Genomic DNA, 22598 nt, shown 5'->3' with positions numbered 1-22598 from the left:
ATAGTAATAATGCACATATATATACCTTTGGTTTCTACCGTCATGGTATTGTTGGGCCGCACCCAGTGATCATCTGGACTTATAAATGTATGAATATTTTGTGATTATGAGGACCTGTAAAACCAGACTTTGCCCCTTCTTCCTGAAGTCCTGCGACCCCCTTCTGCTAACTCCTGGTTATCTCGGCCTGGGTCGAGATAGTCCGTTTACGACCCCCACTGCATGGCCGGAGATCAAAACAAGGACCCAGCAGGGTTTCTGCCAGGGAAAACAGACTTCCTTGGGGTTTTATGACACCTAAGCAGGGGTCGGGACGCAGCGGAGCCCTAAAACCAGGCCTCTTTGGACAGACACAAAACCTATCAGCAACCCCCCCAGCATGCCTTGCGGGATGGGGCGGCGCCTACAGGAGGCCAGCACCCAATCCCGAGTGAGGCACCGATGACGTCACCGCAGCGCGCGTAGGATCAAAACCCCTGCCGCTGCTCCCTCTCTCTCTTCTCAACTTCATCTCATCGGCGCTGGATCTTTGGCCAGGCCAAAGCATCCCATCTCCTCTCTCTCCCCCCGGGCTGGGGGGAGGCAGGAGGCCCGCACCGGACCGGGCCCTGCGGGGTCCGGCCGTTGAAGCCGCGGTCCCCCGGGAGGCTCCGATTTCTCACTAAACTCTGTTCCTCTTTAAGTTCACAGATCCAAGCTTCCGACGCCCACGCGCTCCCGGCAACCAGATCGGGACACAGCTGCGACTCAGACTGAACCCCCCTCCCCGCTCCGAGCCCCTGTCTGCCAACCGGCGCAGGGATCGGGGACGGACGGCCGGCGTCTCGCCCGGCGTGAGCTCTCCCGGGGCCCGGACGGCCACGCGTCGGCGACCGGCGCAGAGAGGGAAGCACGGCAAGGAGAGACCGGTCCCCCCGCCGCGCCTAGGAATGCGTGTGAGCCTCCGTTTTGGTCCGGAACCACGGCCCGGCACGAGGCGGCCCCGCCGCTGTCTAATCCGTTTCAGGGGAAGGGACGGGACGCGATAGCCTGACTGCGAAACCCCAGCAGGACCGCGAACCCAGTCGACAAAACCGCAGGCACCCGATCCCGGATCCCAGAGGAGACGTGAGCCCGCGTAGCAGTGATCAGTAGGATTTAAGAGTGTTCAGAACTGTGTGTGAGATTGTGAGACCTGGGTTATCAGTAACTTAAGGGTGTTACAGAGCTAAATCTGTGTTCAGAGCTGAGATTACATCATCATTGTTATCATTATCATGTTTGATTATTTGGTAGTCGTTGTTTTCTGCCGTAGGCACGTTTTAAATGCTGCGTTCGCCATCCGGTCCGATTGCACGTGGCCCAGAGGGCGCGTCCATCTTTAAAAGACCACAGGAGCCACGTTTGAACTGTAGATGTTCTGTATCTTCGTTATTATTGCTTGATTTCTTTTTCTTTTTTTCATTCCATGCATTTAACTTTCATGTCCTATTTTTCTATTGATGTTTTTCTAGTTAATTAATTGTTTTATGATACTTAAGCCATTCCTGCCATCAGGTTTATTTGGGGTGTTGCGTTTATCATCTTTTGACACCTGTATGTAAATAAATCCTGATTGATTTCTTTATGAGTGGTTGTTATTTCATGCAAGATTTGGTCACAAATTGATTTGTTTAAGCAGAGCCTAGTGTTCGGACATCACGCCTTCACTGTTATTCTGTAAGATTTGCTGTTCTGCAGGATAATTCAAAAATCATATGAGACTGATTTTCTGCTGTTTTAGTTATCGAATTCCACCGGAGTAAGGCCCCGGCGGTGGTGCCCCGAGGATTTTTATTTATCATATTGATAATACGATTTGATAAATAGTCAACTTTATCAATTATTAATAATTATTAATAATATTCATCATTAGCCTTGATAACTGGACAGCCAAGCTACCTTGAGTTGCACAACAGTATGAATCATTAATATGTGTGCAGACAAGGTAAAAAAAAACAAAAACAAATACTCCTGATCGTCCTGCTCTGTTGCCATTCAAAGTTGGTCGGTTCTTGAGGGCTCCCTTCTGGCTCGGGACCCCAAGCGTTTGTCTGGTATGCCTTTGGGAAGTGGCACCTCTGATTATTCTAGGAGTGTCCAAGCATTCATTTGAATGAAAGAACCTGATTCCATTCCTTATTTTTTTATTTATACATACACCCTTGCAATGGCTCTGAGCCTCTCCTAATGAGCGTGGGGGCACTTCGGGAACCACTGCAGTAGACCGTCTTTTGTACTACAATCCACCTCCAGATTTCATTATTATGACAGTTTTCCGGGACATGCCAACCATCTCAGTCATATTTTAAAGCATAGTCATACGATTTGCAATTCACTTGGGTTCTATAAAGTCTCCAACAGCTTCCACATAAATCCTCCCACAGTGTTAAACAGGATAGATATACTTGACTGCTTCCCTCCATGGGTAACAAATGTGCTAAAACTAACTCAACAAAGCATCTTTTGCAAATCATCAGATGGGGTCGTATAACAAAACAGTGCATGTTGCACACGCAGCTGACAGAGCAGAATACATGGCCAGTAGTTTATGAAAGACCTGGCTCTGCCTGATGCTTTTGCTGGCTGCGATTCAAGCACACACACACATTAAATCTGCAATAGAAGCTGTTGGCGACATGACACTCCGCCATCTGCAGTGTGACACTATTAAGATGGGCATGAATGCAGATTCATGTCTGAAGCTTTCAACAATCCAGCTGCAATAACGATTTGGAAGATAAACAGAGTTGAGATGCATATCATTCTTTCTCTGTTTTGATCTGGATTAGCAGATCGGTGTGCATGCTCGTGTGTGTGTTTCTCCTGCAGCCTTGCAATGTTTGGTTTGAGATAAAACAGTCATTCTGGAATAGCGGAGGTCAAGTGAGAGATTGTCAGGGTCTAAGTTGGTTCTAAACCCCCTTGTTGATTTTCATAATCTTCTTGAACTTTGGCAGTGTCATTAAGTGATAATGCTGGATAATGCCAGAGATCCCCATCGATTCGCCACGCCTGCCAGATGAGCCTGATATCGACCGAGAAACAAGGTTATGATGAGCAGTCTTTCGAGGCCTTTCATTTTTGCTCTCAGTGCAGTGTTACATAACAGAAAAGAGCATAAATCTAAGTTTGAAATAGAGTGCAGGATGAAGAGGTGCATGCGAGTACTGAATGTCTGCGTCTATCGCAGATATTTTATTGTCCCAACAACAGAGGAAAGCTGAAGGTCATCATCAGATGGGTCGTAAAGAGGAAAAGTACAAAAAACATTCCCTTGCAGGAAGCTTAAACGAGTGTGGGGCTTGAAACTCACCAAACTGAGAGAAAAGGCATCATTTGATAAGCCAGAAAAAGAAATGGAGGATGTAAAGGAGATGCTAAATTATGTGTGATTGATTGTCAGAGGAAAAAAGGACTCGGCGATGAGGCTTATTTTAATGTTTCTGAATAATATTGAAATGAGTCTTTCCGTTAGCAGAGGTGGCGAGAGGACTGGGTGAACAACGGAAGGAAGAAGTGCAGATGTATTTAACAGGAGACACTGCTAGAGTAATGAAACCATTCATTCACAAATGAAGGCTCAGGAGAAGAGTTTCAGGTGAACTGAATGTCTCTGAGGTTAGAAGATACAGAAGCAGCTGTGTTTACAATAGGTTTGCTGCCAAAACAAAATCACTTACTCTTTCCCCTTTCACCCTCTTCCATCCTTTTTCTTACCTTTTGATCTCTCACTTCTTTACCTCGTCCTTTTTCTCAATCTCCCTGTCTAACAGTATTTTGCCTGTGCCTCCGAGGGATTTGCCCCCCGGCTGAAACCTCTTTGTTGTTTCAGCCGAAAATGGTTGAAAGGGGAAAAAAAGGGATGAAAAGTGCATTTGTTTATTCATATCTTGACAGCGGAGGAAATGTTTTCCTTTTCCACACATTAAGATTGAAAATATTCTTTGACTCTTCTTATAAAACAAAATAAAAACAAATACTCGTGAGATGAGAGCTGAACTGAATCCACCACTTACAAAAGAAGTTCAGTTGAAGCCCAGTTAAATACCATCCAGTTCAATTTGATTATAAAACAATACCTTATGTTCTAGGTCGGGGTATGACAAGATCTCGCGATATTGAAAAGCAACGATATTTCTCTTTGTGTGAAAATGTGTATCGCGAACAAGCCGGCAGGGGGACCAATACACCCTTACAGCTTCTAGTCTCCCAGAAACCCACAAGATGAAGAGCAACAGCTAACATGAGGTCAGAGTCTGGTGAAATGATCATAGAAGATGCCCCCACCACATTTAAGTGGTGTGGCAGCATTTTGGGTTCCCAGTAGAAATAATGACATAACAGTGACACACAAGACACAGACAATATGCAAGCACTGCAAGACAACCTTGCCTTAGACTGCGGCCAATGTGAGGACTATGCAAAGACATCTACAGAACCATCACAGCTCTCTGCCTTCCTCAGTCAAAGCAGCACAATGTAACTTTCAGCTTTTGTTGAGTTTGGCGGCTCCTTTGGACAAAAGCGGTAGTGCTTTACCAGTAGTGTGGAAGGGTTCCTACCATCCACCTCCAAGTTACATAGTGCCAGTGAAGGCGATACAGACCCCTCAGACCATGACAGAGGTGTCATTAAACCTGTTGTAAGTTGATGTACCATCACAATGACTCTGGAAATATGATATTAAGGTGGAAAAGTTACATAGTGCTTTAAAGGCCAGACAATGCCGTCCAAAGTTTCGCAGTCAAGCTCTGGAGACATGGTTATAACGACAGACATCAGTGTTTTCATTGCAGTGGACATGATGCCATATTCCGTTGTAGAAGACTATGAATTTCGGCGACACTTATTTTATTCTTTGGCTTTTCCTCCAGCATGAGAGTTGTGTGGTGTCTGTCTTGTCTTTTATGTTTCTGAATCACTGGTTGTTGTCTGTTTGGTGTGTTTTTATTTCATGTTTTTATGTGCTCTTATCTATTTTACTCCGTTTTTAGTTTTTACTATTTTACTATGTCTTGCTTTACTCATTGTGCAGCACTTTGGTAACCTTGTTGTTTTTTAAAATGTGCTATATAAATAAAGTGGATTGGATTGGATTGGACCCTGGGACCGGAGTATGCAGTTCCTTCAAGTGCAAATTTATCCTGTACAGTAGTGCTAAACCTCTATAAAGAGACGAAGACAGAAGTTGTTCAGGTTTTGAAAGAAGCAGGATGTATCGCTGTTCCAGTTGACGATTGGACTTCGAAAGTTTCGGTGAGCTATATAACAATTACAGCACATGCGATCAACAGAGATTGGGAAATGACAAATGTTCTGAGTCCCGTATAAGGTCAAACATAGCTGAGGTTTCAAGAACAGTGGTCACAGATTCTGAGCTTAAAAGACCAAACCATGGCAGCGCTTCCGTGACGGATAATGTGTGAAATATGAAAGTGGGTCTGCGTGATGCGGGATTGGAGCAACACATTGCATGCTTTGTGCACCCGAGTAGCCCTGCGACCCAAGCTGGCCTTGGTGTATCCCATGTTACCTGTTTGCTTGGGCAAGTGAGACGTGTGGCTGCTTTTTTTCATCTGAGTTCAACAGCTGCAGCGGTTTTTATAGCCAAGCAGAAGCAGTTACGATTGCTGTCACGTAAATTAATAATAGACATTAGCGCGCGATGGAACAGCACCTTGGATATGCTGGCTTGTTACCTAGAGCAACAAGCCACCGTAGCAGCAGCTCTCACCAGCCCAGGGCTGAGACAAAAGGCCCGAATTATTGATACACTTGACAGCTGTCATGTCAGAGATGCTGAAGACCTTGTGAAGCTGCTGAATCCTTTAATGACAGCAACCACAGTCTTATGTGAGGAGAGGAGCCTCACAATGTCTCTCATTGTGCCTGTGAAGAACATGATTGAACAGAACATGACACCAAGAGATGCTAGTTCCACCATTGTGGCAAACACAAAGTGTGCAATCCTCAGTAATATTTGTGGCAGATATAGAGGGAATGCGTATAACTACAGTATATGCTGGACTGCACTGCACTGGACCCAAGGTTTCGGATTATTATTATTATTATATTTCTTTATTTGGTATGGACATCACAATAACATAGGACAAACCAAATGCACTGTTTGAGTGTTTTAGCATACATGCTAATTTGCAACACTTGTCCACAGGAGGCTTTTAAAAAAATAATATAAATACAATACAATAAGATATACAATAAAATTAGAGGATGACATAAGATATAAAGCAAAGACAACATTCAAGAGCAGAACCAGACCTGACCTATTCATGTAGGCACTGTTGTTTAGACTTGAGCCATAGTTTGAGTCCTCTGTTGAAAATATTGCCACACGTTTCTAATTTTAAATTAGTGGGTAAAGAATTCCAGAGTTTTGCACCCTTCACAGAAAAAACCGACTCACCAAAAGAGGTCTTATACTTTGGGATACGACAGTCACCATTGGTGCAGGCCCATGTGGTTACTCTACCAGAGCTCTGATGCCTAATACTTCAGAGAACAGGGGTGAAACATGATTATATAACCATTTAAAAACCAGTTTAAGTTTTCAAAAGTTAAAAGGTTGTGTTTTCTTAAAATTTCACAGTGGTGCCATCTCATAGGTTTCTGATCCATAATTTTTATTGCCTGCTTGTATAATGATGTTATAGGTTTTAGAGTTGTTTGAGAGGCAAATGACCATGATGTGATGCAATATGACAAATGTGAAAAGATCATTGCATGCATGTATAATCGAGCAGTTTGACATGACAAATTCCTTCGAATATAACGAAATAAATTTAGATTTGGTTTGACCTTCTTGGAAATTTGCTTAACCTGACTCTTGAATTTTAAATTCTTGTCCAGAATAATGCCTAGGTACTTGACTTCGGTCACTACATCAATTTTTTCCTGGTCGATCCATACCTCAAATATGTCATTAGCAGCCCTATCACGTATAGAGAAACACATGGAGACAGTTTTCTTTACATTAAGAGTTAAATATGACAGCTAAAGCCATTTATGAATGTTTAGTAGTGCCTGTGTCAGCTGCTCGCCTGCCAAGCTTGGTGTTTTTGCGGACACGTAGATGACAGTGTCATCAGCATACATCTGGCAGTTGACACGCGGACAGCAGTTTGGGATGCTACCTCAGCTAGAGAAGAGCCAGCGTCAGGCCATCTTCCTGAGGATACAGAAGAAATCCAAACAGCTGCAACAAAATCAGGTATTTATCACTTTATATTGGTTTCCATCTTTTTTTTTCGGCACAGACGCCTTTATTTGGAAGTTCAATGACAGGAAACAATGGGAAGGAGAGGGGGAATGACATGCAGCAAAGGGTCCCCGGCCGGGATTCGAAACGGGGTCCACTGCGTATGTGGCATGCGCTCTAACCACTCGACCACCTTGGTTTCCATCTTTTGAGGATGTGTATGACAATTTCTTCTGGCTTCTCAAATAATGTTCCTGGGTAGCAGCTGAAAAAGGCAATTGGTTTTATGAAGTTTGTTAGAAACATGACATTGTGGAGGCAGGACTTTGGAACTTAATGCCATTGTTCCTACTGTTTTAAGGTCTCAGAAGATGAGAGTGAGCAAAGAGTAGAAGAGGCAGCAGGTGGAGCCGACTATCCCACACATGGAGGAGAGGATCCTCTAGGAGCTGAGCAACACTTCACAGAACCTTGAAGATATGCTTGGGGACCACAGCAGGACAGACCAGAACAATGAATGAAATTGAACCCTACAGTAGCTGCCCTTTGATATGGTGGCGAGAAAACTGTTCTCAGTATCCTTTGCTCTTTTAATAGTTTATTTTCAAGTTGTAGAAAAGATGTAAATCCTTATGCTCGTGCACATTTCATGCATTTGCTCTTTGAAAACATCTAAAAATAAAGCTCCATTGTTTTGTATGGCAGTCAAATAAAAGGCTGTTTAGCTACAAAGTTCTTTCATCTCATAATTCAAAAATATCGTCTTGTCCTGTTCTTGTGAACTAAATATCGTGTATCGTCTCATGAGCCGAGTGTATTGTCATGCCCCTAGTTCTACTGTAGGTCATTATAACCCAATTCAGTTCAATTCAAATCAATGGAGCGCCAGTCAAATGAGTTGAATTCAGCATGAAAAGCATTTATAAAATTCTAATGTGGTAGAGCGCCGCCAGAAAAATACACGTGGTGAGACTGAAATAAAGAGCTGCCAAAGAGATTTTTATTGTTTATTCTTTACAAACAATGGACATTTGCCGACACGATGAAACAGACTTACATTCTGTTGAAATGGCATCCTGCAGAAGAGGAAAAACAAGGTTTTTAAGGATGAAACTCAAAGGGAATCAAAGATTAAAGAAAAAGCTGAAGGCCGTTCTCCGAGATATCCTGGCAGTAGCGTTGATACAGCAAAACAACATGAGTTGTGAGCAGGTCAGATCCTCCTGAAATAATCAGTAAGGTCTTAGCAAAGCATGAAAAATAAAAATAAAAGAATAAAATCAAATAAAAACAATCAAATCTTCCATTTTATCCAATCCCTGTATCCCTGTCCGTAGCATGGACAAGGCAGCGGGCGACAAAAGAGAGGAAAATTCATCTTTTAACGGGAACAGACGTCCAACAGAACTTGGATCAGGTAGGGAGGACACCCATCTGCCTTTGAGAGTGAGCTGGAGTGAGAAGAAAGAACAAAGACACAAATAAATATAAAAGCAGTAGGCCAAGGATACCTGGTATGGAAAAGAAGCAAGGACAAAGTAAATGATAGCAGTGGTGGTGTACTACATCTATGGAGGGGAAAAAAAGTGAAGTGAGGAAAGGTGCCCAGTGCATTATAGGATATACCGTAAGGATCAAAGTCACCCAAGGCTGCCCTAACTATCAGTTTTGTAAAAAAAAAAGTAAGCTTTGAGTCTAATATTTAAGGAAAAGAGGGTGTCTGTGGCCCTGACCAAACTACCAGCTACAAGAGAGGAGCTGAAGGCTCTGAAGTCACAACCCCAAATAAATAAGCTATAACTTAACAACAATGACTATAAAAAAAGATTATGTATGTATTTATTTCCCTTTTTCTTCTTTTTTTCCCCATGGTAATGCATTAATTAAACATTTAGCAACTTCAATCCATAAACATATAACAAAAACACATTCCATGCAGAGCTCCTACCCCCTATTTTTTCACAAAATAAACTAATTAGACCACATCCATGATGCACAAAAAATAAAAAGAAATATATAATATATATATATATATATATATATATATATATATATATATATATATATATATATATATATATATATATATATATATATATATATGTCTTGTTTGTACTTGTGTGTAAACTGATAAATAGTAGGAGAACATTATAAATCATTTTTCCAGAGAATTCCAGTGTTTCACTCTTTGAACACACATCTGTTTGAGGGTGTTTGAAATCATATTTTCTTCTAGCTGTCTGACTGGTAGTAGTAAAAAGGGTTAGCAGATTACATGGTAACAGGCCGTGTTTTGCTTCGTATAAAACGAATAATGTCTGTAAAACAACCAAGCCTTATAACAGTCCTCACTTCAGAAAAAAGTCCTGTACAATGCTCTTTTGAGCAGTCTCATTGATTATTCTTACGGCCCTCTTTTGTATTATAAATAAAGGCATTAAATTAGTAGTATATGTATTTCCCCCATACCTCCAAACAATACATAAAATATGGCAAAATCAAAGAGCAATAAAGTATTCTCATTGCTCTATAATTCAGCACATTCTTGACTTTAATCAAAAGTAATGTTCCACATATTCAAAAACAGCTATAGTGGCAAATCCTATTGCTAGGTTCTTGGTTTAAAAGGAACTTATTGACGGACAGAAACGTGACTTCACGCACGGCATGATTTTTTCTTTTTTAACCTTCAGATTAAAATGAACTGATATGGGGCTGGAAATTTCAAATGAAATCAAATAAAGTTATCTGCAGCACAGAGTCAGGAGAGTTCTGACGTGTGAGAATCAGGAGATTTGCTGAGAAAAATCTATTGGTATAATTAAACTGTAAAAGAAAAAATGAAAAATATTGTATGTTGTCCTCATAAAATGACTGCCATTGAATTATCTTCTCAAAATTATATGCGCTCAATGCAGAGTGCATATTTGTTGACGACCCCTGGTGTTGACAAGGTTAATAGAAAACTGTTGCTCAGTAGTGTGGATACTCACAATTTTATTGTTATAGTTGTTTGTGGTGTGGACAGCCCTTCAGCCTGCAGTCTGAGAGTAAAGTGCTCTGTTGTGATAACATGGAACTATGAAGCCTTTAAAATATAATGGTGTTTGGTCATAAAGAGCTTTACAAGAGAGGAGAAGACTCAATCCTGGATGAAACTGGGAGCCAAGGACAACAAATGGAAAATGCTATCTTTGTTGCTAGAAAAACTGTTCGCCGCCGCATTTTCGATCATATGGAGGGTTTTCAGATAAAGCTTCAGGGTTAATTAATAATAAGGAAATGCAGTAGTAATAAATTCAGTTTATCTGCATCGCCCACATTTTGTCAATATCATGCAGGTGAAGTAGTTTTAGTTTCCTCACAGTAGTATTCTGCCTTGTAAAATGTGTTGTGACAAAGTGCCTGCAGGTTAACCAATAAAGGAACATTCAGGAGTTGAAATAACTCTTTAATTAGATGTGTACACTTTTATTAAGAAGTATACTTCAGTATTTTGAGAGAGGTTACAAACATTCATTGCCATTTTAAAGCAAATGCATATTCTATTCTATTCTGAACTACTTTGGCTTGTATTGTTTTTAACAAACGTTTGCACTCACGACCACCTGATAACAGATCTTTGGTCGGTTCAAGTCAAGAATGTTCCACAGAAATACTCCAACATCTCAGGAAATATACAAAATGTTTCAGCGGACGGTCTGACACTGGGAGCTCATCAATGCCACCTGTGTCTCATAACCAGAAACATTGTGAAAATCAGGCAACATCTACTCAGAATACTACGTTGAAATGTAACATTTTTCATACATAACACTCATGCAAAGTCAAAAAGTGTTTTTGTCCCTTTTATCAATAGAATTAAGTGCCATCATAACCATAAAGAAGAGGAGGAAGAAGAAAAAAACATGCATCTTCCCTTGAATAAATAAATAAGCAGTCCAAGCAAACAGGTAACGGAACAAGAGCTTGCTTTAATGATCATTTGCCTTGTAAAGAATATAATACAATGACAGAACTGGAATTCAGAAGAACATACATCAATAAATATGAATTAATACTGGTGGACCATATTCACACAGGCATATATAAAGACCGCTGCAGTTTTTCATCTCATCAGTGGCAAAGTGAAGAGTGATGCAGGGATCAGAGCTAAACATGATGTCTGTGTGGATGGTAAAGCATCACCTTGCTCCTTGGTGTCCTGCAGAGTGTGTTGACAGTTTTTCTTTTCTTTTATTGCAGCAGTTTACAGCAGCAGGGTGTGCTGCAAACGAGAGGGAGGGACATGAGGAGGACCCAGGTTTTAGATGTGCAGAGGCTGTATGAATATGGCCCAGAGAAGCTAAGTAACAAACACACCCAGAGTAGAAATGGAATATGAAGAAAAGACAAAAAAAGGAGATAAACCTTTTAGATGATATAAAACAGAGAAGAGAAGGAACATTTGTCATTGGTTCCTGCCCTGCGTTTGTCTCAGTCATTTCTCATTCTGCTTCTGTAACATGTTTCTATTCATCCATTCATCCTGACAGAACACAGCACTTTCCTGACAATGATGAATTGTCTCAACTCAGTGTCAGACAGAGATGTAATGTCCCACATATTCCTCTAGGCGGCGCCTGCCTGTTCAATACTTAACAAAGAGGAAGCGATGCGACAGTCCACAGACAGAGGAGAGCGACGCTCCGTTTTTTGTCATTTACAAAATGTTCCATGGTCAGTCAATACGATTGCACAGATTGACAGACCTAATCAGAGCTAAAGACAGACAGCCTAATCATGGAATCAATAGTCCGTCTGCGTGCAAGTCAAGGAAGGACAGAAACTTCTACTTTTATCGGGTTGCCATTAGTGACGAGAGCTGTCTTTTAATCTGGTTGCCAGCTGTCACAGTCTGCAAAGGTGGTCAACAAACTCATGGATGCACCTACTTTGGACTTGCTTCCTCCCTAAAAAAACATACAAAACCGGGCTTCCCTCCTTGAACCATTGTAAGCACTCGTTGCATCGTTAACCGATCGACTCAGAAAGGAGCCTTGGGCTAAATTGAGGGTAACTGTCCATGGACGGCCTGTCTAGTTTTTAAACCAGTGGGCAGTGATTAGAGTGGCGCTCTTCATTTAAAGAGTTTATTTTCGTCCCAAAACAAGAACAGGAGCATTTCACAAATACATGCAGCAGGTGAAGAACACATCTGTGTTTGCAGGGATGCAGTGTGTTGAGCTCTACTATTGTGTTTATTTCACGATATTGGACTTTTGAGTTAAATGAACATGATCTGAGTTTTCATGAACACCCACGTCTGTAACACTGTTTCTGCAGTCACGAGTTCCTCCAAAACCCACTCCGATCTCATTTATGCTAAACTCTTGGGTCATTTCCATGAGCTGTGAGTTAAGGGAATTACCGGGTGACCATTACAATGAGCGTAAAGATAAAGAGCACAAGGACGCTTGGTGATGAGCCAAGAGAGAGCTGGCAGGAGCCCCCATTAACTCGCTCATGTTCAAAATTAAGATTCACAATAACGATGCTTCGTGACTGGAGAGGGAAGGTCAGGCGAAGGAAAATGAGGAGATGAAGGACAATGGGGAGAACTTGGGGGGTGCAATGCAAAGAGACAAATGCTGTATTTGAAGTTTCAAGAGGGGAAAAGTCAAAGAACGTGTGTGTTTGAGTTAGATGAAGATGATTTTGTTCCTCTGTCCATGAAAAAGGGCCGTAATTTAAAAGATTGCTGCAGTCCCAGACGTTGTACCACAAGGAAAGTCCCCAAACAGAAATACCCCTTAGGGCGATCACCACTGTTAGAAACTGTCAACTTTACTTTGGACTTCTCAAACTTTCATTGAAAGAAAGAGCTCTCCACTCAGGCCACAACTTATTGAAAATGGAAGAGTTACAGAAATCTGAGGTGTTTCTGTGGTTTTTTATCAGTGTCATTGTCTTCCTGGCCACCCCAGATCCTACATGTCTTTCCGTCCTCCTGTTCTTCTCCTGGTCCTTGTCTCGCTCTCTCTCCTTTTAGGCTTCTTGCTAGCTCTGTTTTGCAGATTTCTGGGTAGCCTCCTCCTCCTAGTTGTGATGCACCTGTGGCCACGTCATCTAGCAGTACAAGAGGCCTCTGTACTCCCGTCTGGGTGGAGCAAACTCTGGCCCTAAAGAAAGTCTTAGGAAACGTACTTGTTGGGACTAATCCTGTCTTCTCTCTGTGCTCAAGACCTTTGAAGTGTGTTTGAGGAGGAGCCTCTGAAGTCAGAGAGCTTAGTTTGACCACCTGCATCCACGTTTGTACGCTGCTGAGGACATCACGAGGATCACAGACCCTATCCCCACCGCCCTCACAAACTTTTGATTATTGTGTTTGGCCAAATTTGTCTCTTCAAGTTTGTCTGCTGTCACGCAGCTTAACCTTCACACGACTGTAAAGACCTTGTCTCTGGGCATCAGCTCCTACCAGGAGAGGTGCTCCTGTGTGCCCTTTATTCACACAGCCTCGGTCCAAACACATTCCTGTGTACGTCAGCCTGACATCCAGTGAGCGACAGGGGCTTGACGGCTGTGACTGTCACCCCACACCTTCCTCTGGCTGTCCGTCAGCATTACTCTTCCCCTGCCATCACAGCTCTGTGGTCGAGCAGATAATGCAACTTGTTAATTAGTCATGCAGAAGATTAATTAAACTGATACGGACGTGCAGGTTCACTATTGTTGTCATTGCCAAGGTGAAAGGAGACAAACAAAGGCAGCCAATTAGTGTGCGCAGGACGGACTTTCAGACTTTCCTGACTTCATATAATCTGATCCGGCGTAAGAGTGCTTTTTATAAGATATGCAAGGAACTGCTTAGACAAATCGTAATTATACTCCTCCAATAGAAATCAGAAAGGTATGTATGTTGTCACTTGACATCACTATTGTAGAAATGGAAAAAAAACTAACTGTGGAGCGATAACAGTGGATGAATGTTACTGAGGCATAGCGGCGGAGAAGGAAGAGATGAGCAAGAGCTTTAACAAGATGGAGAGATGTAAAGGATAGAAGTGATGCAGCCGGTGTCTGGGTTATAATCCCAGAAGCTCCAACCTCATAGGGCTGGCTTCAAAAACAGAAATTCATCTGTGCTGTAAAGCAGAGAGAAAAGACAGCAAAATGCTTGTTCAATCCACCTCAATCCCCCTTTTTTTAAAGCAGGGCAGGCAGCAGGGAAGAGTGGAGGTGTGAACAGCTGCCAGATGCTCTCGGCCCTGAACATGGAGAGGCCTGATCTCAGCTCACCTTTCTATCATCACTGAGAGGGACCGCAGCCCGACAATATCCCACCATGAAGTGACCAATATAGAAAAGAAAAAGTCATGCAACTCCAGTTTATGATTCATTGTCACCACATGCAAGAAAACTAAGCTTATAATATGTCAGATTTGTGTTAACAACATATTTTCCACAAAAAAAAGCCGATTTAAGTCTAAACAGAGCAGTTTAAAAGATACAAGCAGGATGAATCCATGTGTTGCGTGGTTTGATAAATAAATAAATAAAATAGCAAGAGATTGAATGAACCAGCCATCTGTTGACATTAACCGGATCAACAAAACTGTAGGGAAGGAAAAGCCTTACAAGCATCTACACAGAGCCGTCTGGGAGATTTGCGAGGCCCTGTGCGAAATGGCCAGGGGGGGCGAAATTTTGGGGTTTTTCGGGTCGGATCGGGTGTCTATATGCGCAATTTTAACTCTCCAATTAGCAAAATACTGGATACCTTCCCCTGCCTCATCATCATTTGGCTTGCCTCGACGCGGGGCCCCACAGCTGCTTGAGACCCGGTAGGATTGGTGATTTTTCTAACAAATTTATCAAACAAGCCTTTCAGAGAGGCATTAAAATCTTCCATTTTTTTTTAGTTTTTTACTTTTTTCATCTCCTGATGGAAATTTCCTGATTCTGTCTCGTTCTCTCGACATTGTGTGACAGTTTGTTCCAACTCCACCGTCTGGATCAGAGCAGCTTGTGTCTGCGCTTGGTCTGATCAGTTGTATTGAACAACAGACACGCGCATCATTGCACATATATTTATTGATATGCACAGACTAGTACACATTTAGGTCTGTAATGGAACGTGACTGTTGATATTTATAAGGGAAAAAAGCAAAAAAAAAAAAACGAAAAAAAAAAATGTATTTATTTTTTTTTCTATTTTTTTTTTTTTTTTTTTTTTCAAAAACGGCCCATAGCGCGAGGCCCCGTGCGATCGCACGGTTCGCACACCCCTTGCGGCGGCCCTGCATCTAGACTATGGTTTTTCTTACAGCTGCCTGTGTGCTGAGCATCAAACGTCTTTTCTGGCTGTAAAAAACCCCAAGACCATGTCGTGACGGCATCGTTCATTTCTTGTACCCTTGTGTGTGTGAGGCTCGGTGAGCTAGATGAAGGTGAGGTCATGAACCTTGTGAGCATCCAGCAGCCTTGAAAAGTAAGCTTTTGGAATATAAATGACATATCTGAATAAATAAAGCTGACGTGATCTTCCCTTGATGTTCATGCGGTGGGATATCAATGTCACCCGCTCAGCTAAATCTTCTCATCACCTGCTCAATTTCATGAGGCCATAAAAGGTAAATGTTAATAATGAGCAATAGACGGGTAGACGAGGGAGATGCTCTAAAACAGCAGCTAAACTCCAAAAATGAAGTAGAGCTGGACGCCTGTCAACAGCGCTACTCGTTGTAAGTCTCATGTGTAAGAGCTAGTAGTTACAGTATATGAAATGCAGCCAATATAAATCCTAAAAAGATTTTTAACAGTTTTACCATCCTCACTCTCCTTGCAAACTTGAAACAGTTGCAACTGAATGAACCATGAAGGGCTGGTGCTTCAGCACAGGATCATTTGAGATGATTAAAAAACAAAACACATCTAATATTGGCCTACACATCCATATTTATACATAGAGCAGTGCTCTGCAGTTGAGGCATGCAGCAATCTAACAAAATAATTAAGCACAAAAGTAAATTACAGTGATATTGCAAAGAAGGTGGGAGTTCCTATCAGCCGCACAGCGCTGCATACGTGCACGATGACAATGAACTGGAGGAATGAGAAAATCTAGATGGACAGAAACAAAGCAACTGCAGCAACAAATTAGGAATCATGAAGAAAGTGAAACAAATGCATGCCTATTTGTGTGTTTGTTTAAAATGTTTTTCCTACTTACTCATTCTCATAAACAATAATACAATGCATTATATACGCCTAGAGATGCTGAGTAAGAGGATTTGATTCATGGGCTGGGCGGTGTTTTTGCAGTGAAGGTTGCTCTCTTGGCGTGTGGCTCTAATTTTCTAATATAAATAAAAACCTGCTGAAGATTGCTGCATTAGTGGAACTTCACCCTGCTGCATCCCCTTGAATAATTCACACAACGCATCCCTGCAGCAACACAAATTATGACAAAAGAGAACAAATGCAGGAGTGCTGAGCTGAGTTGAGACAAAGTGACATCAAACATGCAGATTAACCTCTGGCAGTGACAGATCTGGATGTCTGACACAGCAGGGACCGCATGAGATCGTTCAGCACTTCTGCAAAGTGACTGATGTGTGATGTGATGAAACTGCACGGGGACGGGGGATGTTTTCCTTTTTTTTTTTCCTCTGGGGGTTTATCACCTGATCTAAAGTAACTGTCTCACACCGACAAGAAGATACATCGCTAACAATCAAACAATTAAATTACGGCGGCTTCCAGTTCCAAAATCAATCAAATTCATTTCAGAATAATTCAATGACGCTGCAAGTCTAATACAATGTCTTACAAAGGGAAAACCAAAAACATCAGTCCGGAAAGAAGCACTGAGTATTTGTAAAAAATAACCACGTGTTCAGAAATCAAAAGGCTCAAGTCAACAACACGATGTATTCATTGACTCGTCTGGCTTAGATACGGCGTTTTGAGTGATGTCATCCCTATTTACAGTTTGTACTAAACCACTTCTCTCCGAAGAATGTTCAGGGTGGATTCAAAGGTGTTATTTTTTTTTTTTTGTCTGAAAAACAGGTCAACATAGCCCCGCGTTGAGCCCGAGGTGAGCGTAATTGGATCAAGTAAGAGGGTAGATGAGAGAAAGAAGAGTTAGGACCAAAAAGTAAAGCAGAAAAATAGAGCAAAAAGAGTACCAAGGGTTTATTTTATAGTCCTGGTGACAGCTGGCAGCACTTGGGCCGGCCTCAGAGCTGACTGTGGTACTGTTACTCCGGGAGCCAGGAGTGGGGCCGAGGGCATGGGGGCGTAGCGTAGGGACCGGGGCGGAGCGGTCGGGGCTGTAATAGTGAAGTGGTGTTTAGGGTGGATGGGGACGGCGGGGACACAGGCAAACTGCAGTTGACAGCAGAGGAGAAGAGGAAAGAGGGTGTGGTTTGTTTTGGTTCAGAAGCGGGTGTGGCTGTGGCCCTGCTCTCCTCCGTGGCGACCTCCCTCTCTGTGGCCGTGCCTCTTGTGCTTTCTGCGCTCCTTCCTCCCCTTGTGGTGGTGGCGTCGGTAGCGATGGGCTCGCCGGGCCGCTAAGGATAAAGAAAAAAGCATAATGTCCATTACATAAATAAGTCAGATACAGTGGTGTAAAGTAACGAAGTACAAGTACTTCGTTATTGTACTTAAGTAAGATTTTTGAGAATTTGTACTTTTATTGATACTTTCATTTTTCTGTACTTTTACTTTTACTTCGTTACATTTTCAAGGAAAAAATCATACTTTTAATCCGCTATATTTAAAATTGGACACGTCGTTACTCGCTACAAATTAAAGAACAGCACAGCGGGGGCTGATTTATGGTTCCGCGTTACACCGGCGCAGAGCTACAGCGTAGGGTACGCGGCGACGCACACCCTACGCCGTAGCCTGCGGCGTAAGGTGTGCGTCGATTTAACGCGGAACCATGAGGCGGACGGGAAGGAAGGGGGGCGCGTGAATATACCGAGAAGGAGCCGCAGCTCCCGGGAGAGTTGCGCCGCAGAGGCGGGCCGGACGGCCGGAGGAACCGCCGTCGAGTACCGATGAGGACTGAAGCCTGAATTATGGTTCCGCGTTAAATCGACGCAGAGCCTCGCCGTAGGGTACGTTGGTGTAACGCGGAACCATAAATCAGCCTTGAGCGGCAGCCAACGCGTGTTCATGACCACCATTCTTTGATTCCACCCCTTCTAAGGTGGTTTTGGCATTTAAAAGTTCAAAAGTCTCATCCTTTATCAGCTGGGGTTGCTTAATGTTGTCACTGCATACTACAGGCTGGGGGTGAACCTGTCAGCGGGGCCAATGGGGTACAGCAGCAGTGATGAGCAAAGGGAGAAATTAAAATGGGGTAATGGAGACAAACGCTAAAGGGGTCAGAATAATATCACCATTATTTAGAGTTGTAAGCAAATTCTTGGATTCTTCATTTCTTTGCAATCCTTTTGAAAATAATTTTGTACTTTCAATTTTGTACTTTGTACTTTGTACTTTGTACTTTTTACTTTTGTACTTAAGTACATTTTACACCACGTACTTTTGGTAGTTTATTATATTTAAGTTGAGGTACTTTTATACTTTTACTTAAGTAATGTTCTTAATGGGTACTTTTTACTTTTACTTAAGTAATTTTCAAGCAGAAAATTTGTACTTTTACTTAAGTACAATATTTTTGTACTTTTTCCACCTCTGGTCAGATACAAATACTGGGCCAAAGCCTCGGATGAATCAGTGAATCAGCTGACACCAGGTAAAGAAGCAAGTGAGAGGGGATCAAACAGCTGTGAGGTCAAAACCCCCTGCTCTCTGTGGAGTTTGACGGTTTCCACCACTCAGAGAATTTGTTTTATCTCTCATTGCATAAACCATCAGCTTTTAGCGAGGCCATGCTGAGCTGGCCACCCACCCACGTTAGATCACTTCTGCAGGGCGCTGCCAAATTAAAACGCTCCGTCCCCCTTTAGGTTTGCCGACGATGACATGCTGTCTGCAATGAGTGATAACAATATTATAACTCTGGAACATAAAAACAACTCAGTCCTCAGATAAAGAGTCGTAACCAACAGAATCTTTATCAGTTTGAGCAGAAGCAGCATTATTTCCGTTTTTCCTCATTACTGTCACACTCTGAGCTGAGCCAAGTGAAATACAAGGCTCAGCTCGTTGAATATTTATATAAATCTATTTTAAAATGTCCGCTGCAGAAACAAATTATAGTTAAGTCTGTTGTCACGACGTACGCACTTCAAATCTAATCAGGAGAAGTGACATTTATTTAAAGGTAAAAGAAGATAAGGTATGTAAAGAAAGGCTCTGTGATAAAAGAAACTGATTTTGGATGCTGCGCTGTGCTAAAATAAGAGGCAGCCCCTGTGATGACACTGCAATGTTATCATTTCACTCCCTTTAAAAAAGTTGCCCGAGCAGATACCCGGCTATTTTTGCACATGTTTTGCATACTACAATATTTTAAAAGCAGTAAAAAAGTCATGTTGCTTGAACATCATGTTTCCTTTTCAGCCCTGTTTTAAAAATTTGTTTTGAAAAGTCTAAAAGAAAGAAAAAAAGAGAAGAAATCAGACCTCAAGCACAAAAGACTTCAAAGGATACCCAATCACTTCGCAGCGAGCCCAAAGGGATTAATTCAGGCTGCAGCCATGGTAATCTTTTTTTTTTTGCTTGCAATTATTAATAATAAGAGCAGGGACGGAGAGCCGGTATGCACATTGTGACAGCAGCCTTCAGGGCAAATGATGTAGGAGGTTTGGTGTGTTGGAGCAACGGTGATGTGCGGGCCAAAAATAAGATGATAAGAAGTCAGCTTTACGATGCTGGCGTCTGGAACTCACATCTTATGCAGATGATTTTGGGTCGGTCCCATTTGCCGTTGGCGCGACACTTAGCAGTGGGAACGTGGCGCTGCAGGAAGCCGTCGGCGCACTGGTAGCGCACGATGGAGTGGATGTCGTAGTGCGAACGCTTTCGACCAATCAGGAAGGCATTGTCCACGGTGGGAGGAGCTCCACAAAGCACTAGAGAGACAGAAAAATACCAGATGTTAGTCAGGTTGTCATTTTTTTTTTGGTTGATATTTCCTGTTCTGTGACTAGGATCTAATAAGTAAGGGTGGTCCCTAAATGATAAAGCTTTTTAGCTGGATTTATTTTATCGACATACCTCACTAAACCGTGGTCCTGATGGTATAAACATACACTCACTGTGTTGAATAATTTAAAGGACTCACATACACACACAAGCTGGTTACAGCGCTCTTATTCAAATATGGATTCAAGGGTGTGCAGGAAAACAAATCTGCCCAGGTGAGTGGGAGTTCTTTCAAGGTAACATGGCCTTTTCGAAACACACAGCATTGAGATAGAATGAAGAAAAGTTTACAAAGGCTCAACAGGAGTCAATTCTTCAGTGCCCATCGTTTTTGAATCAGTCATGGGTTTTCCTTGCAACACTGCAACTTCTCCCGATCTTAACTTTGTACCAGATCATATATCGTCTTCAGGTGGCTGCGGTTCAGCTGCAATCATCTGTCAGCTGGAAGGTGCATGGTTCAGTTCGTAGTGTGGCAGTCCATCCCAGGAAGTGCCCTCGAACAAGACACTTAACAGCACATTGCACTTGATGGTCAAGATAAAAGTGTGTTTGAACCCGTATAAATAAAGATAGGGCTGTGAGAACGTTTGTGTGGATGGATGAATGCGACTTGACGTGTAAAAGCCTTAACCCTTTGGATAACCAACAAGACTAGAAAAAAAGCCCTTTATATATACAGTACATTTAAAATTAGATTTTATGGATCTAAGACGTCAGTGGACGATCGGCCCTGACCCTCAGCAAGCCTTTGTTGTAATTCCTCCTCAATCTTTTTTGAGGGAAAAGCATAATTCATTCCCATAAAAACCTCATCACCACATGTACGTTCTAATGAATTATGGACGGATAGGACAATAAGCATCTCCATCCTCAGTTGAGATGATCACCGGATCAACACGAATGGAAGACAAAGGGATAGTTTTCCATGTGCTTCCAGTCTTTCTCACTGTTGAATGCGTTTCCCCTCGGAGTGGGGGCATTTTAAGTTCATTATACTTAAGAAGAGGTAAAAAAAAAAGGTCAACAAATTCAAAAGAAGCAAATATATATCAATGATGTTGAGGGAGCCTAGAGGATGTAGAGGTTTTGAAGTACAACATAAAAGCCGGATATGGGAAAAATCCCATTTGGAAAGTAAACCAGAGGCTCCTCTCGGTCTCCTACGTTGTTTTTTAAGCTTCTGGATGAGGAGAGTTTTTTTTAGCTCAGGGTGCACCTTCACAATAGTAATGCTTCGAAGTAATACGAAATAGTTTCAGTCTGGTAAACATTAGATGTCAAGAGCAAAGACGTGTATGTGTGCTGTAGAGACCAAGAGGTGTGTGTGTGTGTGTGTGTGTGTGTGTGTGTGTGTGTGTGTGTGTGTGTGTGTGTGTGTGTGTGTGTGTGTGTGTGTCCCAGTGTGTTTGTGCAGGGGTGGAGCGACTGGGGGACGGGGTCAGCTGGATACTTTCAGCTAAATACCAGTTCCTCTGCACTTTTTTATGACTTAAAGGGGACCTATTATGGCATCTAATACCTATTTTAAACAGGCCTTGAATGTCTTAAATACAAGCTTTTGATTGTTTTTGCTAAATAAATTAGAAATTCAGCCTCTAAACCATGTCTTTATCTTCCCATTCTCTAACCTCATTATTTATGCAGGATTCTGAGTGGGCGGGGCTATGATAATGAGGCTCTGTCCTGATTGGCTGCCTGAATGATGCGATACACCGCTATGAAAAAATGGCGGAAGCTCCAGCCGGAGGAGTGAGTTGTGGCTGTGGTTTCACGCATCGGAGGCCAACCGATGCAAATCGCGCCCGCCGTTACGTAACATAGGGAGCAGAATCTGAACGGCTCGTAGATCCACATCACACTGGATCGCTCAACCGGGCGGCTGTACAGACACTCCAGAAATCGGTTGCTTTCCTCCTTCTCTGAGTTGGCAGGCTGAGGGGAGACCACTTTATATATTTTAAAGCTAGAGAAAAAGTGTTTTTCATAATAGGTCCCCTTTAAGAAGCATCCACGCACCTGCTGATGACCATGTTTGTAAAGGTAAAAGTGGCGAGAAGTGTGTCTGTGATTGTGTACTTTCTACTAAGCACTACTGCGAGAGAGGCTCACAGGGAATCATTACATGTGGACAAACGCGGCCTTTCAGTTGATCAAATAACACATTGCAGCACTTAAGTATGTCGTGTTGCCGCTGGCAGCTGCTGAGACCGACTGGGAGATGGAGCCTTTTGTTTTATAAGATGTGACA

General features: G+C 42.4%; 1 protein-coding gene across 1 annotated transcript in view; it reads right to left on the bottom strand.

The window, feature by feature from the left end:
• Window positions 1–15131: 15131 nt before the first annotated feature.
• Window positions 15132–22598, bottom strand: part of ncanb (neurocan b) — a 181224-nt gene continuing 173757 nt past the window's right edge. The window contains exons 15-16 of the mRNA XM_061737766.1: window positions 20092–20274; window positions 15132–17796 (exon numbers count right to left, since the gene is read on the bottom strand). Of these exons, the coding sequence (XP_061593750.1) occupies window positions 17663–17796; window positions 20092–20274 (317 nt within the window). The 3' untranslated portion in view covers window positions 15132–17662. The remainder of the gene's footprint in view (window positions 17797–20091; window positions 20275–22598) is intronic.

Source organism: Cololabis saira, chromosome 13 (assembly GCF_033807715.1).
Source record: "Cololabis saira isolate AMF1-May2022 chromosome 13, fColSai1.1, whole genome shotgun sequence".
Classification (NCBI taxonomy): Eukaryota; Metazoa; Chordata; class Actinopteri; order Beloniformes; family Belonidae; genus Cololabis; species Cololabis saira.
This window is presented reverse-complemented; position numbering and strand designations above follow the sequence as displayed.